The sequence below is a fragment of the Oncorhynchus tshawytscha genome, linkage group LG09 (genome assembly GCF_018296145.1).
Source record: "Oncorhynchus tshawytscha isolate Ot180627B linkage group LG09, Otsh_v2.0, whole genome shotgun sequence".
NCBI lineage: Eukaryota > Metazoa > Chordata > Actinopteri > Salmoniformes > Salmonidae > Oncorhynchus > Oncorhynchus tshawytscha.
In genome coordinates this window covers 33,141,482-33,157,073 of record NC_056437.1, presented here as the reverse complement: position 1 = coordinate 33,157,073, position 15,592 = coordinate 33,141,482, and the positions used below count along the sequence as shown (strand labels likewise).

The window sequence follows — 15,592 nt, the reverse complement described above, 5'->3', positions numbered from 1 at the left end:
TCAAAGCAGCCCCGGTCAACTGTAAGTGCTGTTATTGTGAAGTAAAAACGTCTAGGAGTAACAACGGCTCAGCCGCGAAGTGGCAGGCCACACATGCTCACAGAATGGGATCACTGAAGAACATAAAAATCATCTCGTCTTCAGTTGCAACCCTCACTACCAAGTTCCAAACAAAGTCTGGAAGCAACGTCAGCACAATAACTGTTTGTTGGGAGCTTCATGAAATGGGTTTCCATTGCCGAGCAGCCGCGCAGAAGCCTAAGATCACCATGCGCAATGCCAAACGTTGGCTGGTTTGGTGTAAAGCTCAACACCATTGGACTCTGGAGCAGTGGAAATGCGTTCTCTGGAGTGATGAATCATGCTTCACGATCAGGCAGTCCGATGGATGAATCTGTGTTTGGCAGATACTAGGAGAACGCTACCTTCCCAAATGCATAGTGCGAACTGTAAAGTTTGGTGGAGGAGGAATAATGGTATGGGGCTGTTTTTCATGGTTCGGGCTAGGCCCCTTAGTTCTGGCTAGGCCCCTTAGTTCTAGTGAAGGGAAATCTTAATGCTACAGCACACAATGACAATCTAGACGATTTTGTGCTTCCAACTTTGTGGCAATAATTTGGGTACGGCCCTTTCCTGTTCCAGCATGATAACGCCCCGTGGACAAAGCGAGGCCCATACAGAAATGCTTTGTCGAGATCGGTGTGGAAGAACTTGACAGGCCTGCACAGAGCCCTGATCTCAACCCCATCGAACACCTTTGGGATGAATTGGAACGCCGCCTGTGAGCCAGGCCTAATCGCCCAACATCAGTGCCCGACCTCACTAATTCTCTTGTGGCTGAATGTAAGCAAGTCCCCGCAGCAATGTTCCAACATCTAGTGGAAAGCCTTTGAAGAAGAGTGGAGGTTGTTATAGCAGCAAAGGGTGAACAAACTCCATACTAATGCCCATGATTTTGGAATGAGATGTTCGACGAGCAGGTGGCCACATACTTTTGGTCATGTATTGTATTTCATCGAACATATCCAGGAAATGCATGCATTTTGAGGTCCAACCTGTCAAAATAGGATCCAGAATGATCAGTTATATTTTTGTCTCTTCAGAGAATTTGCCATCATCTTTGTGCATATTGGACTATAGGCTACATTACTCACCACCTGAGGAAGTGGGAATTCAAAACACAACGTTCCATTGCTAGGCTAGTTGATGTAGGCCTATTCGGTCCGCAGGTGAGAAATACATTATATATATATATACAGACACTGACAGAAAGCTGCGACTCTCCTCTCTGTAAAGAGAACAGTATTTTTCGCTCAATAGCATTTTGTGCTTCTCAGAATGCATCTCGCCCTCCTCCGTGCGCACAGTGGGGAGAGGGAGTGAGAGTCAGCAGCCGACAGTGAAAGAGGGACAGGCAGATGCATTCATAGCAGAATCAACATAATGCATAGACTTACTGTTGACCAAATAATGGTTTTAGAATAATCTACAGGAACGTTGTGTAGCTAAATCAACTAAAATTACTGACGTACACAAAATGCTTCGCTAAAAGGAAGCCAATGTCAGTCATTTTTGGTTTATTGTCCCAGCTCTCACATAACACTTCTGTTGAAACACTGGATAGTTCCAACACAATATGATGAATTCTGACATACCAAAAGAAGGAATAACCCCCAAACCCTTTTTTCATGGATGGAAGAACAAACACCACTCGGAAGGACCCCATTAAACACACACCACTTTGTCCTCTTTCTGGTTGTCGGAGGCCAGTAGGCTCCATTCGATGTCCAGGGGGCCAGAGTCCACGGGGGCCAGAGAAAACTGACAATCCAGCTTGACACTCTCACTGCTGGCCTTCTCTATGGACGTGGGTCCCTGGGATGTGATCTCCAGGCCATGGGCGACACCTCGACACAGAGAGGGAGGGAGAGGGAGATCATTAGCCTAATAGCACACACTGATTGCATGGCATTCCCTTCATTAGCACATTGGGGCTAAAGATCGAATTAGAATGACTAAGTCTATGATGTTACTTCTAAAACAAATCAGGATTCCATCCTAGTGCCTCGTTGTTCACACTTATGTTTCAGTTAAAAGTAACTGTCCAGTGTTACCACATTTCTATCAAATATGATCTATAATTAATTATAATACGAGTGAAATAGTTTTTTTCCTCAGCCCAGTCAAGCAGCTTTTCGTGTCACATTTGTGTGGGCGTATACCAGTCATAAAAAATATTAATACGAGTAGATCGCCGATTGGCCAGCTCATCCTGCTCACGAGGATGACATCATCCTATTTGAGGACACATTGTTTGAGATACACATTTTTTCATTTAGTTTTATATGTGCTCAAACTCTACTCCCCAACCACAGCACTCCGTTCTGCCACCCCTGGTCTCTTGGCCTTCCCACCTCCATGATAATGGGTATCTTAAATGAATCCCACGGCACCCACACAAAAAAAGAGAAACAAAAAGAGCACTGGCTTTGCTGTTAACTATTTTAGGGGGAAAATATACTTGCTACGACTGATATGTGTGTCTCACCCAGCCATCTTAAAATGAATTAACTAATTGTAAGTCACTCTGGATGAGAGTGTCTACTATATGACTAAAATGTAGACGCAACTTTGAGGTTGGGCTAGGCGATACATAAAATTAATTCAAATGTATGTTCTCGCGATATTCCAAATGCCTGTATCTCAGAATCAAGGTTTTTTGTATTTTTTGTTTTTATTAGTATTTATGTCCACTTCTTCTCATGTTGTCTTTTTGGTTGTCTCGATTGCTCCTCCTGTACTGTGCACCTTACCATTTACACCAGAGATCTGTATATAATGACAAGATGCTCATGTCTCCACCATAACAACAGCAGTTGTTGTCCCAAAAGTCAGGAAGGCAAGTGACAATTTTATGTTCAAAATAAGCACATAGAAATGCATTGGGGTTATTTTGGACATATTTTGGTGAGAGAGAAACATCTCACTTTGTCTCTTTCTCTATGGTTTACATACACCCCCAAAGCCCCTCCCTCTACCACTCACAACAACAAGATGAGAGATCACTTATTCTTCTCTGACAAGCGATTTCAAATGGCTATTTGCATTTGAGGTTCGGTCTAACAGAATCATTCACATGGACACCAAAACACATTGAGACATTATTTTCCTGTAATAGAGAAGTTCATCTTTCATCTCCTCAAATTTCAAGCAGAGCAGACACTACTAAAGCAGATGTACCAATAAACATTCATTCTGGAAAATGCATGCCCAGTTTGTCGTGCGCGCATTACGGTACCACGTACTGCTAGCAGCATTTTTGTCAAATAAATATTGTTATACCATTTCTTTAGTCTGTTTTATAAACATGCAAAAGCATAAAATATAACAAATTGCCAACTTGTTCTTATTCTGAGAAATAAGGTAGGCCACTTGATTTCAACATCTGAACTAAGTGGATAGGCTAGCATGCTTTTCAAACAGTTGGAGACAGAAGGGTGTGTTCATAACAATTCAACTGTTTTGCACTGATATCTAGCAAATAGATTCAAGTTGGCTAAACTTGAAATGTAAGTATTAGCTGGCTACTCACTAGCATGAGGGATGGTGCTTGAGAGATTGTTTATGAGACCTGTGTTAATTTCTATGAGATCTGTGTTAATTTTCTATAATACCTGCTACATGATTAATGAATGTGCATTATGCATGGTTCTGGTTAAATTTGTAACAAAAAAGGGCATTTTTATAGACAGACCCGAAAGCCAGATCAGTGATTATTGCAAAAAAAGCAGGTAAAACTATTTAACCTAGTGGTTAAGAGCTTTGGGCCAGTAACCAAAGTGTCGCTGGTTCGAATCCCCGAGCCGACTAGGTAAAACAAATTATAAGTCGCTCTGGATAAGAGCGTCTGCTAAATGACTCAAATGTAAATGTTTTACGGTTGTAGAAAGCGTATATTCAGTCTAGGTATAATTTCACAAACCGTAAATTCATTAGATTATTGCTGACTGTTTTAAATTAGGTCTATTTGACCTTTAAATTGTACAACAAATCTTATTTAGAGAGAAAAATATATATATTTAAACGAGCTATATATCGTGACGGTTTGAAAAAAATAATAGAGATTTGAGTTTTAGGCTGTATCGCCCAGCCCTACTTTGAGGTAGGGTTTTTCTCCAATTTATGGTTTGGACAGAAATACGAGTATAGGATGAATAAACAACATTATTTGAGTATGAGTTAACAAAATAATAACATTTAAAAGTCATAACTTCACTTGACAGTTACTTTAAGGTTTAAAATCAGTATTTTGGTTAACTGGATTATTTCAAATCTTTGAAATAGAGCCTTCATAAAATTGTTATTATGAGGTCAAGTGCTACTTCAATAAAGGCAAAACGCATCTTTGTAAAATGTGAACTACACAGGGAAGAGGTTTATAATAAAGCAGACCGAATAGGTTATGTATAAAAATATAAATAAATAAAAGTGTAGCTCTGCTCATCACCCAAATGGAGCATCATGTTTCTCAAGGAGTTATTCTTAGAATGAATAAACATATTTTCCTGGTGACATCAACAGAGCTAAAGATTTACACCATTCAATTCAATAAGAGCTTTAAGCCCTCAGCATGGAACCACGGTCCATAGAGAATGCAGTTGTCACATGCTGCCGCCACATAGAAAAATCCTTTTGACAGTCAGTCGCCTTCCACTGTCAAAACTAAAATTGCAGCTTTTTTAAACTAGTCTGCTAGGCTATATCCCCTCGATGTGGCTCACAGATTACTAGTTGTGTATAATTCAATAGCACTGAAATGATACTGTGTACAGAAAATACATTTTTACTACAACCTGGTGAAACAAATCTGAATTAGTGCACACACACACAGGCGCGCGTGCACACACACACACACACACACACACACACACACACACACACACACACACACACACACACACACACACACACACACACACACACACACACACACACACACACACACACACACACACACACACACACACACACACACACACACACACACGAGACCAGAGGCTGGGTTGAAACTGCATTCTGTAATCTAAAAGTAAGCAGGGAGCTGGAGCAGGTTTTGGATGAGGGCCATGGGCAGTCAGACCCCGAGTGAGTTTCATCAATCGTACACCCCTGCTGCATGTTCTGCCAGCCCAATGTTTTAAAGTAACCTGTGTGTCATTTGGTGGTAGGGAGATAAGGAGATGCCGCAGACAGACACGGCTGCTCTGCTTCTAGCTCCTAAGCAACTTTGCAGTATTTTGTGTGTTATTTCTTACATTATTAACCCAGAATGTTTTTTGTGTTATTACATACAGCCGGAAATAACTTTGGGATATCAGAGCGGCGGTAAGTCACCAGCATTACAACTTTCCCAGAATTGGATTCTTTGTTCATACCCCCCAGGGCAATTGTGACTAACCACCTGGATTCCTATGTAGCTAAATTTGAAATGGTGTTTTTTAAATTTTTTACATTTGATAAAAGTAGAGACTCTACAAAATGGTATATCACAAACTGCATTTGAGGAACAATGGGAAAGTAATTCTACTTTGAAAGTTGATGAACTTTGTAACCTCACTTTTGAGAAAATGGCCTTTGAATGTTTTGGTATCTAGTGAAGAGCTATTCTTTATCTACACCCATTCAGCATCATTCACACCCACTTAAGCTTTAGCCCCACCCATCTCGTTACGCTCTCGGGGCACGCACTTCACGCTCTGACCAATGATTTGTTTTCCCATGGATAACATGAAAACAGCCTAACCAGCTCTGCTGGCAACAATTTCATTACGCTTTTTTGCAGACGTTTACTGACACCGGCCATATTCAACGGGTGTTGTACACACATCACGTAACGTTAGCTAACGAGCCAGCCAGCTAATGTTAGCTAGTTAAACAACAATGAACAGTGCCAACAATGCCACAGTGCTGGGAGCTAACCAACCAGGTTCAATGTTAGCTAGCTAGGCTGTAACTAGAAAAGTAAACGGCTCTGGGATACAAATAACATCAGCTAGGGAGCCAGCCAGCTAACGTTAGCTACCAAGCTAACAGTACACTTTAGCTTAAGACATAAGCTAGCTAGGTAAACAATGAACCTAGCTAAGTAAACAAAGTGTAAGTTCACACACGTCACGTAACGTTAGCTAACGAGCCAGCCAGCTAACGTTAGCTAGTTAAACAACAAACACAGTGCCAACAAAGCCACAGTGCTGGGAGCTAACAAACCACGTTCAATGTGCACTGGTGTTTTCTCCATCTCTTCAGCTAACATACTCTAATTCCACTGATCCTCCAGAAAGTGGAGAGCAACACTTATGCAGCTCCACTACACAAGCCGCGTTCGACAGGATTACCAACAGACTGATGAGCTCAAATAGACAGAAGCCAAACACTGACTCTTACACGGACACCATAGTACCCTTCAAGCTCATCGTTAATCTCGGGGCCCTTGGTCTGAACATCGCCCTGTGCAACTGGGTCCTGGACTTCCTGACGGGCTGCCCCCAGGTGGTGAAGTTAGGAAACACTTCCACTTTGCTGATCCTCAACACAGGGGCCCTACAAAGGTGCACGGTCAGCCCCATCCTGTAATCCCTTTACACCCATGACTGCGTGGCCATGCACGCCTCCAAAGCAATCAGGTTTGCAGACAACAGTAGTAGGCCTGATTACCAACAATTGGAGGAGGTGAAGGCCCTGGCGGAGTGGTGCCAACATAAAAACGAAGGAGCTGATCGTGGACTTCAGGAAACAGCAGAGAGAGCACGCCCCATCCGCGTCGACAGGACCGCAGTGGAGAGGTAGAATGCTTCAAGTTCCTCGGCGTACACATCATGGACAATCTGAAATGTTCCACCCACACAGACAGTGTGGTGAAGGAGACGCAATAGTGCCTCTTCAACTTCAGGAGGCTGAAGAAATTCGGCCTGGCCCAAGACCCTCACAAACATTTACAGATGCACAATTGATAGCATCCTTTTGGGCTGCATCACCGCCTGATACAGCAACTGCACCACCCGCAATCGCAGGACTCTCCAGAGGGTGGTACGATCTGACTCACCGGGGGCACACTGCCTGCCCTCCAGGACATCTACAGCACCTGTCGTCACAGGAAGGCCAAAAATGATCATCAACCACCTGAGCCACGGCCTGTTCACCCCGCTATCATCCAGAAGTCAGTACAGGTGTATCAAAGCTGGGACAGACAGGCTGAAAAAGAGCTTCTATCTCAAGGTCACTGTTAAATAGCCATCACTAGCCGGCTACCACCCGGCTACTCAACCCTGCACCATAGAGGCTGCTGCCCTATATACATAGATGTGGAATCACAGGCCACTTTAATAATGTTTACATAGTGCTTTACTCATCTTATATGTATATACTGTATTCTATTGTACTATATTTAGTCAATGCCACTCCGACATGATCGTCCTAATATTTATAGATTTCTTAATTCCATTCTTTTACTTTTAGATGTGTGTATTGTTGTGAATTGTTAGATACTACCGCACTGTTGGAGCTAGGATAACAAGAATTTTGCTACACCCGCAATAACATCTGCTAAATATGTGTATGTAACCAATACATTTTGATTTGGTAGGAGCCTGTCGTGCTAGGGGGCACACAGCATCCAAGAACCCCAACAGAAGACATAAGACACAGAATTTTCGGTCCTGCTTTATTTGAAGGGTTTCTTCATAAAGCACTGCATCGATGCTTCACAAATCAACCTATAACCATATCAAGCACTATAAAGATTAATGTGGCATAACTATGTGACAACCATCAATACATTTCACATTTATAGAGCATGAAATATGGTTACAGATGATTTTTGAGCCATTTATGCAGTGTTTATGAAGCCTATATGAGTGCTTTATAAAGCCTATATGCTGAAAGTCCGTTTTCTGTTCTCCTCATCGTTTGTCTGCAATGTGGAGGGTTGTGTGGAGGGATGTTGTGTGTTGCAGATGTTTCTCCACCCTAGAGAGCCAAGGGATATCATAACACATACCTTAATTTCTGGACTATTAAGCGCACCTGAATATAAACCGCACCCACTGAATTTTTTACAAATATGTATTTTGTACATGAATAAACCGCACGTCTATAAGCCGCAGGTGCCTACCGGTACATTGAAACAGGTGCCTACCGGTACATTGAAACAGGTGCCTACCGGTACATTGAAACAGGTGCCAGGTGCCTACCGGTACATTGAAACAGGTGCCTACCGGTACATTGAAACAGGTGCCTACCGGTACATTGAAACAGGTGCCTACCGGTACATTGAAACAGGTGCCAGGTGCCTACCGGTACATTGAAACAGGTGCCTACCGGTACATTGAAACAGGTGCCTACCGGTACATTGAAACAGGTGCCTACCGGTACATTGAAACAAATGAACTTTACACAGCCTTTACACAAAACACGGCTTGTAACAAAAATAAATAGGCTTTAACGAAACACGGCTTGTAACAAAAATAAATAGGCTTTAACGAAACACGGCTTGTAACAAAAATAAATAGGCTTTAACGAAACACGGCTTGTAACAAAAATAAATAGGCTTTAACGAAACACGGCTTGTAACAAAAATAAATAGGCTTTAACGAAACACGGCTTGTAACAAAAATAAATAGGCTTTAACGAAACACGGCTTGTAACAAAAATTTAAAAAATAGCAGTAAACAGTAGCCTACCAAGAAAGTCATTGGTCACTATCTTCCTCCTCCTGTGCACTGAAACCACTGAAGTCATCTCCTTCGGTGTCTGAGTTGAATAGCCTCAGAATTGCTTCATCCGATGTTGGATTGCTGTCCTCTTCAACACGCAGCAGTCCAGCCTTTCGAAACCCATTGATGATAGTGGATTTTTTGACAAATGCTCCACGCTGTCAGCAGCTCTATTTCCTTTTACAACAGCCAGATCGAGCTGCATCATATGCATTTCTCCATGTCTTTGCCATGATGAGGGTGACAAAATGACTACCGTAATCAGAATGATGGGAAGTTTGAGCGCGCTCGTTTTACGTCACATTATGTGACGGTGCTCAGTGTTTTGTCGGCATGAATCTTGTGAAAGCGGGAAAAATCCATAAATTAGCCGCGTCATTGAATAAACCACGAGGTTCAAAGCGTGGGAAAAAAGTAGCGGCTTATAGTCCGGAAATTACGGTACACAAGTACTCAAATTATAATTTCCATGGTGATGAGAAAACTCATATATATATATATACATATACACACACACACACACACACACACACACACACACACACAGTATAGTCCCCATTACATAATGGTTCACAATCAACAGGAGGTTGAACAAGAATGAAAAGCACAATGCAAATAGGAGTGGAATTCCCTTAAATTACCCTTGGAACATCCCTTGTGTCATTCTTTGAACTGAAGCCACATTGTGTTTGTGGTGAGAGTGTTGTCAGCACAATGATGCTGCCAACCTCCTGGAGCCTGTTTGTCTAGTCCTGAAGGTTTGGCCTAGTTAGTGATACAGGTGCACCGCCCTCACTGCTCTCAAGACCCTCATCATCTCAATCTCCAACCCGTCGCCTCACCTCCCTCTGGGGCATGACAGACTGGGATCACACCACACAGCCTGTCTCAGTCACACCCGCTATTGTGGAGAGCGAGAAGGCCCTCCGAGCATTTTATATGGTCACAGAACACTAAGCTCTAACAGCCATGAACCCCACATTGCTGCGGTAGCTGATTCTGTTGTCCATTGGATCTGACAGACGTCCTTGTTCACAGCGACTCAGTCACAGCCCTGAGCAGCACACAACAACGCCAGTGAAATGAGAGCAATAGAAACAAAGTGAGATGAATGTCTATCAAAGTCAACACAGAGAGCCTGACGTCTATATGACAGAGCTATGTATGCATTTATCATCAGGCATCAGTGAATACCATCTCTGTTATCTCTGGTATTCACTGATGCCTGATGATAAATGCATACACAGCCTACATGCAAAAAACTGAAATGACATTTTCAAAACAAATTCCATTCACCTGGAACTGTTTATCAGGGAATTGTTATCTCTGACATTTTATCAGGGGGCACCAATGTAGTTGTTTTTTATCTAATTGATGAGTCTGGGACCTCGATGACCTTGGGCTGCTTTTGTCTTTATTACAGTTGATACTCACGGACGTCTCTCCCCCTCTCAACCACCATACACACGCACACTAGGGGAAAAGTGATATTTCATGCCATTATCTGATCACATTTAAGCTTTCCAGTAAATGTGCCATGCATGTTATGAGGGTTCAGATGAGAACAGTGAAATGTATGACCAACACTACCTCCCTATCCTAACGTAGCAGGCGTAAAAGAACAAGCCTGAGCAGAGTTCCCACATCAGGTTTCCAGCGGAAAAGGAAGCTAGATTGAATTAGCTGTATCCCTGAAAACCGGATATATCCGGTTGTTGGCAATTCTGATAAGTATGCTACCTCCACTACCCCTCTTCTCCCTTCTCCCCTCTCCCTTGGGTAATAGCCTACTCCCAGTGCTTGGAAACGTGCCTCAAACTACAGAAGTAAAAAGGAAAGTAGTCAACTGACATTAAAAAAAAATCTCACACCCCCTCTCCCACAACCACCAGACAGACACTATGAACTCCACTTAAAACCATTGGGCAGAAAGGCGGGGGGACGTGTCTGATTTTTGATTAGCCAGTAATAGCCACATAAAAATGCAAGTGAAGCTAATGGGTTATGAGCCAATCTGTATTCTACACTGCTCAAGTCCCTTCGTAATTAATGTAGTGAAAAGACATTCAGGACATCTTTCACACTACATATAAAAACACCCAGATGGCTGTGGCTTTTCCGTAGACCATTCAAATTACTGTAATGGAGATTGGAGATGAGCACACTAAACAATCATTTTAATAAACGAGCAATAGAATGGGAATTAACTGGCATCACATGGTGTAGCATGACAATGAGCTCTGACCAAAGATTATCTGCTAGATAAGCCGATGGAAAATCAATTCCTGGGAAGTAAATAACGATGAAACACGAAATGGGAAACAATATATATTTACGGACAATGAAAGTAGTGGCAGATAGATTATGCTAGATCCTTTCACGTGGCAACTAGAGCCATAACAATGAAGGACAACAATTCTTACTAAGTAGGTGGAACCCAGCGCTGCCAGAGAGAACCGTTCTATGACATGTGGATGTTCCAACAGCTGGAACATAATTTCAACATAATCGCCTCGCTACAACACCCACTTACACCAGAGTAACAAAACAGCCTACCCTGCATAACACTGACACAGACAGACAAGGAGGTTGGTAGTTACTGATTAACACTGAACACACACAGGCAAGTGATTGGGAAATGTCCTTTATTCCACTGTGCTGTGACTGAGGCCCAGTGAGATTGGGCTCTGTGTGTGTCTGTGCGCGTAATCAATGGCTTATATTTAAGCAATAAGGCACGAGGGGTGTGGTATATGGCCAATATACCACGGCTAGCAGCTGTATCCAGGCACTCCGCAACACACACCCACGGTGCCTTATTGCTATTGTAAACTGGTTACCAACATAATTAGAGCAGTAAAAATAAATGCTTTGTCATACGCGTAGTATACGGGGTGATATACCACGACTGTCAGCCAATCAGCATTCAGGGCTTGAACCACCAAGTTTATAATATGGGATTTCCGTCTATCTTTATTCAGAGTAATGGCAGCCTGGCTCAGGGAAACGACTCTGGTCTCTAACGGCAAATAGAGGGTGATAAGAGAACCTATTACTACGGTCTCAAGAAAAGGACCACTATGAAGATGAACCTGCTGGTAAATGTGGGTAAATGCACACACAATCCTTGCAAAATTGTGACCACATTAGTTGGGAACTGCCTGCCTCCTGTTGCGGTGTGTTGAGTGTGAGTCTAGAGGGGGAGGGAAGCGAACAGTGGGAACGGAGGTACACTGATTAGCTAATTAAAAACTATTCAAATGACTATTCATGCCTGCTTCCCTCCATGTGACTGGCTCCTCTCCCCCACAAATTGTGTCTGTCTGACACAGCATTTCCCAGCAGGATTACATGGCCACCAGCACTGGCTGATGGGAATTGTGTGTCACAGCCTCCCCAACCCCACCCTGTAACACCCCCTCTACTCTTCCCTCTGTCCCCCCAGCAGTCCTCCCACCTCCACCCCTGAATGTGGAGTGTAGGTCCCCAGGGCCCCAGATTCTCCCCAGTCGTGCTGATTGTAGACCCCCTTTATAACAGCACAATGGAGAGAGAATCCTGTCTCCTGGCAACTGATCCTACCGAGAATGCTGCTGCCGCTATGACACTTGAGAGACAGAGGAGAGGGGGGAGGTGAAAGAAGAGAGAGAAAGGCTAAGCAGGGGGAGGAAGGAAGAATGGGGATTTGTAAAAGAATGACATGTTGCGCAGAGGTTTTTTATCTTTGTGGTAAAGGAAGGAAGAATCATGGTCTGGAAAGGGAGGGAGATGCCTTTATTAAAACTGAGATCTTAAACAGGGGCCTGGAGGATAGAGACCAATGAAAGCAACCACAAATTGAAGTGCCAGTGACAACAACTAAAACCATGTTGTTTTCAGTTCATGATGAAAATAATGTCAGTCAGCATATTCCAGATTTTCTGTGCCTATGCACTCTACACAGCTAGCTACTATACTAAGAAAACAATTTTCTAGCACAGATAACATTCTCACACACTCTCAGTGCCTACACACACGTACACAGATAAAAATAGTGAGACAACGCGTGATATGACTGGAGCAGCATCATCCTCACAGTAGAACACATTCTATTAGTGGTGGAACGCTGTTGTGTTCTCTTATCCTCCTTATCGACTTACAATATTTCATAATGGCGTTGGCTGGCATCTGTAAGTCACTGAACCGGTTTGATCCTGAGAGGTCTTAGAGTAGGAAGTGAGTTTAAGCAGTGCAGCAGTGGGAGTAGCAGCAGCAACACTAGACCCAACAGACGCTAATAAACCCTAGCGGCTAAAGCCCAACGACAGTCTCTCTATCTGCCCTGCTCCGGCTCTGCTAGCCAAGATAAAGACCTCTGATTAACCGCTGGCTACATAGTCTGGCTGAGGCCACCCAAAAGAGCCTCAGTGTGTGTATATGGGTCTTATAGACTGAGGCTATAGGTCTCTAGGACCAGGCTGTTTCAGGCTCCAGGGCTAACGATGCGGAAACAAGCATGTAGAGAACGAAAGCATGTCAGGCAGGGTGAGAGTGTGTTTGCTAGTGTGTGTTGACTTTTGTTGAGGTAGCCTTTGGATCTCTGCAAAAGTGTCTCGTGAATGTCTCCGTCCGTTTATGTAAAAACACCAAGTTAAAGCCGTATTACTTTGAGAGGTCTTGTCAAGAAGAAAAGTGGGTGACTGACAACAAACAAGTGTGTTTGGTGGGGGAATATATGTTTGTGGATCTGATAGGAAGACAACATCCTGCTCCTCACCCTGAGACAGCAAGATACCGTCTGGGAAATTAACCAGCCTGGAATAAATAAAAAAATAACACTACTGAGATTTGGTCTTCGTTCTTATAAAGAAACATTTTCAAGAAAAGAGGAAGTTATTTTAGGGCCGCAATAGATAGGAGCTTCTTCCTTTCTTAGCGGAGTAGAGCCCTCAGTGACAGGACTTTTGAATAGCAAGCGTGGCTGGCGGCACATTATTTTTCCTGGGTGGGCTGAGTCTGTTCTGTCGCTGCTCTGCTGGGAATAAGCTCTCATGGCAGTCTTGGGCCCCTGTAGCGAATAAATGAAAGAGCTACTGATAACACTTCTTCCATTAACGCTCTGCTCACAGACCCTCTGTGACCGTGTTGAAGCCTGTCAACTCCTCCGCCTGACCTATGCATTACGGACATGACTTCATGGCACTAGAACTGTTGAACATGAACGCTGCTCCACCAACCGCCAAACATCTCCCCAGCGAGTGAAGCCAATCCAATTTGTAGCATATCTGCATGTGTTCAGTGTTCTGTGGGTTGTGGTTTGATTTGTGTTGGCTAATTGGTGATTCATACACAATGCGCTATAATGCAGGCTGAATGCTCAGCTAGCCAGGTACCCACATGGCAATGTCATCAATTCTCAGAACGAATTACCTGAAGGCTGTTTGGACATAATTGACAAATGACTTATGTTTTACTTCCCCACTACAGTACATTAAACAGAGCACTGAGGAACGCATGCCTATGGGAGTGTAAGCATTTAGTCCCACTGGATTAAAGACATCCAGAAAATGTTTCCAGGGTTACGTTACAGGGCTGACAATGAGACATCAGGAGGACATCATCATGACACGGACCTCAGCTGTGACAACCTGCCTTACCAAGGAGCCTGGAATTATTACTATTAACAGCCCGTCTCTGCTGCCCTGAGAAATAGGTGTGTGTGTGTGTTGCAGAAGGCCTAGTAGCAGTAGCTAATAAAGTAGTAGCAGGGCCACGGCCGTATGTAGCCTAATTCACTAAAGAATACATTTGCTGTTTTTCTTGTTAAGGGGTAATATGCTAATCAGACTTGGATAACGGCATATGCTGAGCAAATAAGCAGTGAAAAGTACATGACAACTCTAGTACGTACACACACACACACACACACACACACACACACACTTAAATGGTCCAGTAATCAAAAGGCGAAAGACTGCTTACTCCATTGACTCCCTAAGACCATGTCCCTGGGAGGAATAGATGCTTATTTATAAGCTGCTCTGCATTATCATCTTACAATTTGGCCGGCTTTCAACAGCTGCTGCTTGTCTAACCCTCGGTCTCTGCTCTGGAGATAAAACACTACATTCTGCTGCTTTTGCAATAGCTAATGGGGATCCTAATAAAATACCAATACCTAACTACACACCCTCTCTCCATCCCCTTCTCCTTTTGCCATCCCTTGAAGATCTGAGTTTGCATCCTAAGTGGCGTAGGGGTCTAAGGCACTCCATCACAGTGCTTGACGCATCACTAAAGACCCGGGTTTGATCCCAGCTGGCCGTGACCGGGAGACCCATGAGGCAGCGCAAGATTAGCCGAGTGTCGTCTGGGTTAGTGGAGGGTTAGATCGGGATTTCCTCGCACTCTAGCGACTCCTTGTGGCGGGCTGGACTCCTGCAAGCTGCAAGCTTCGGTTGCTAGCTTTCCTCCAACACATTGGTGTGGCTGGCTTCTGGGGTTAAGCGAGCTTTGTGTCAAGGAGCAGTGCGGCTCGGCAGTGTCGTGTTTCGGAGGAGGCATAGCTCTCGACCTTCGCCTCTCCCGAGTCCATAGGGGAGTTGCAGCGATGGGACAAGACTGTAACTACCAATTGGATATCACAAAATGGGGAGGAAAAAGAAGGGAGTTCATTTATACAAGCACCCTGGACAGTCAGATAACAGCGCCCCCTCTCATGTCCCTCCTCCCCACTCCCCTGTGCTCTCATTGAACACACAGACAGACACACCTTAGGGACAGTGTGTGCCGGGTGCTGGCGACAGGACAGGGGGAGGCAGACTCTGGAGACGGGCTGATAG

General features: G+C 43.8%; 1 protein-coding gene across 1 annotated transcript in view; it reads right to left on the bottom strand.

The window, feature by feature from the left end:
• Nucleotides 1-15,592, bottom strand: part of cxadr (CXADR Ig-like cell adhesion molecule) — a 129,972-nt gene that overhangs the window by 89,418 nt on the left and 24,962 nt on the right. The window contains exon 2 of the mRNA XM_024431715.2: nt 1,738-1,907. Within this exon, the coding sequence (XP_024287483.1) occupies nt 1,738-1,907 (170 nt within the window). The remainder of the gene's footprint in view (nt 1-1,737; nt 1,908-15,592) is intronic.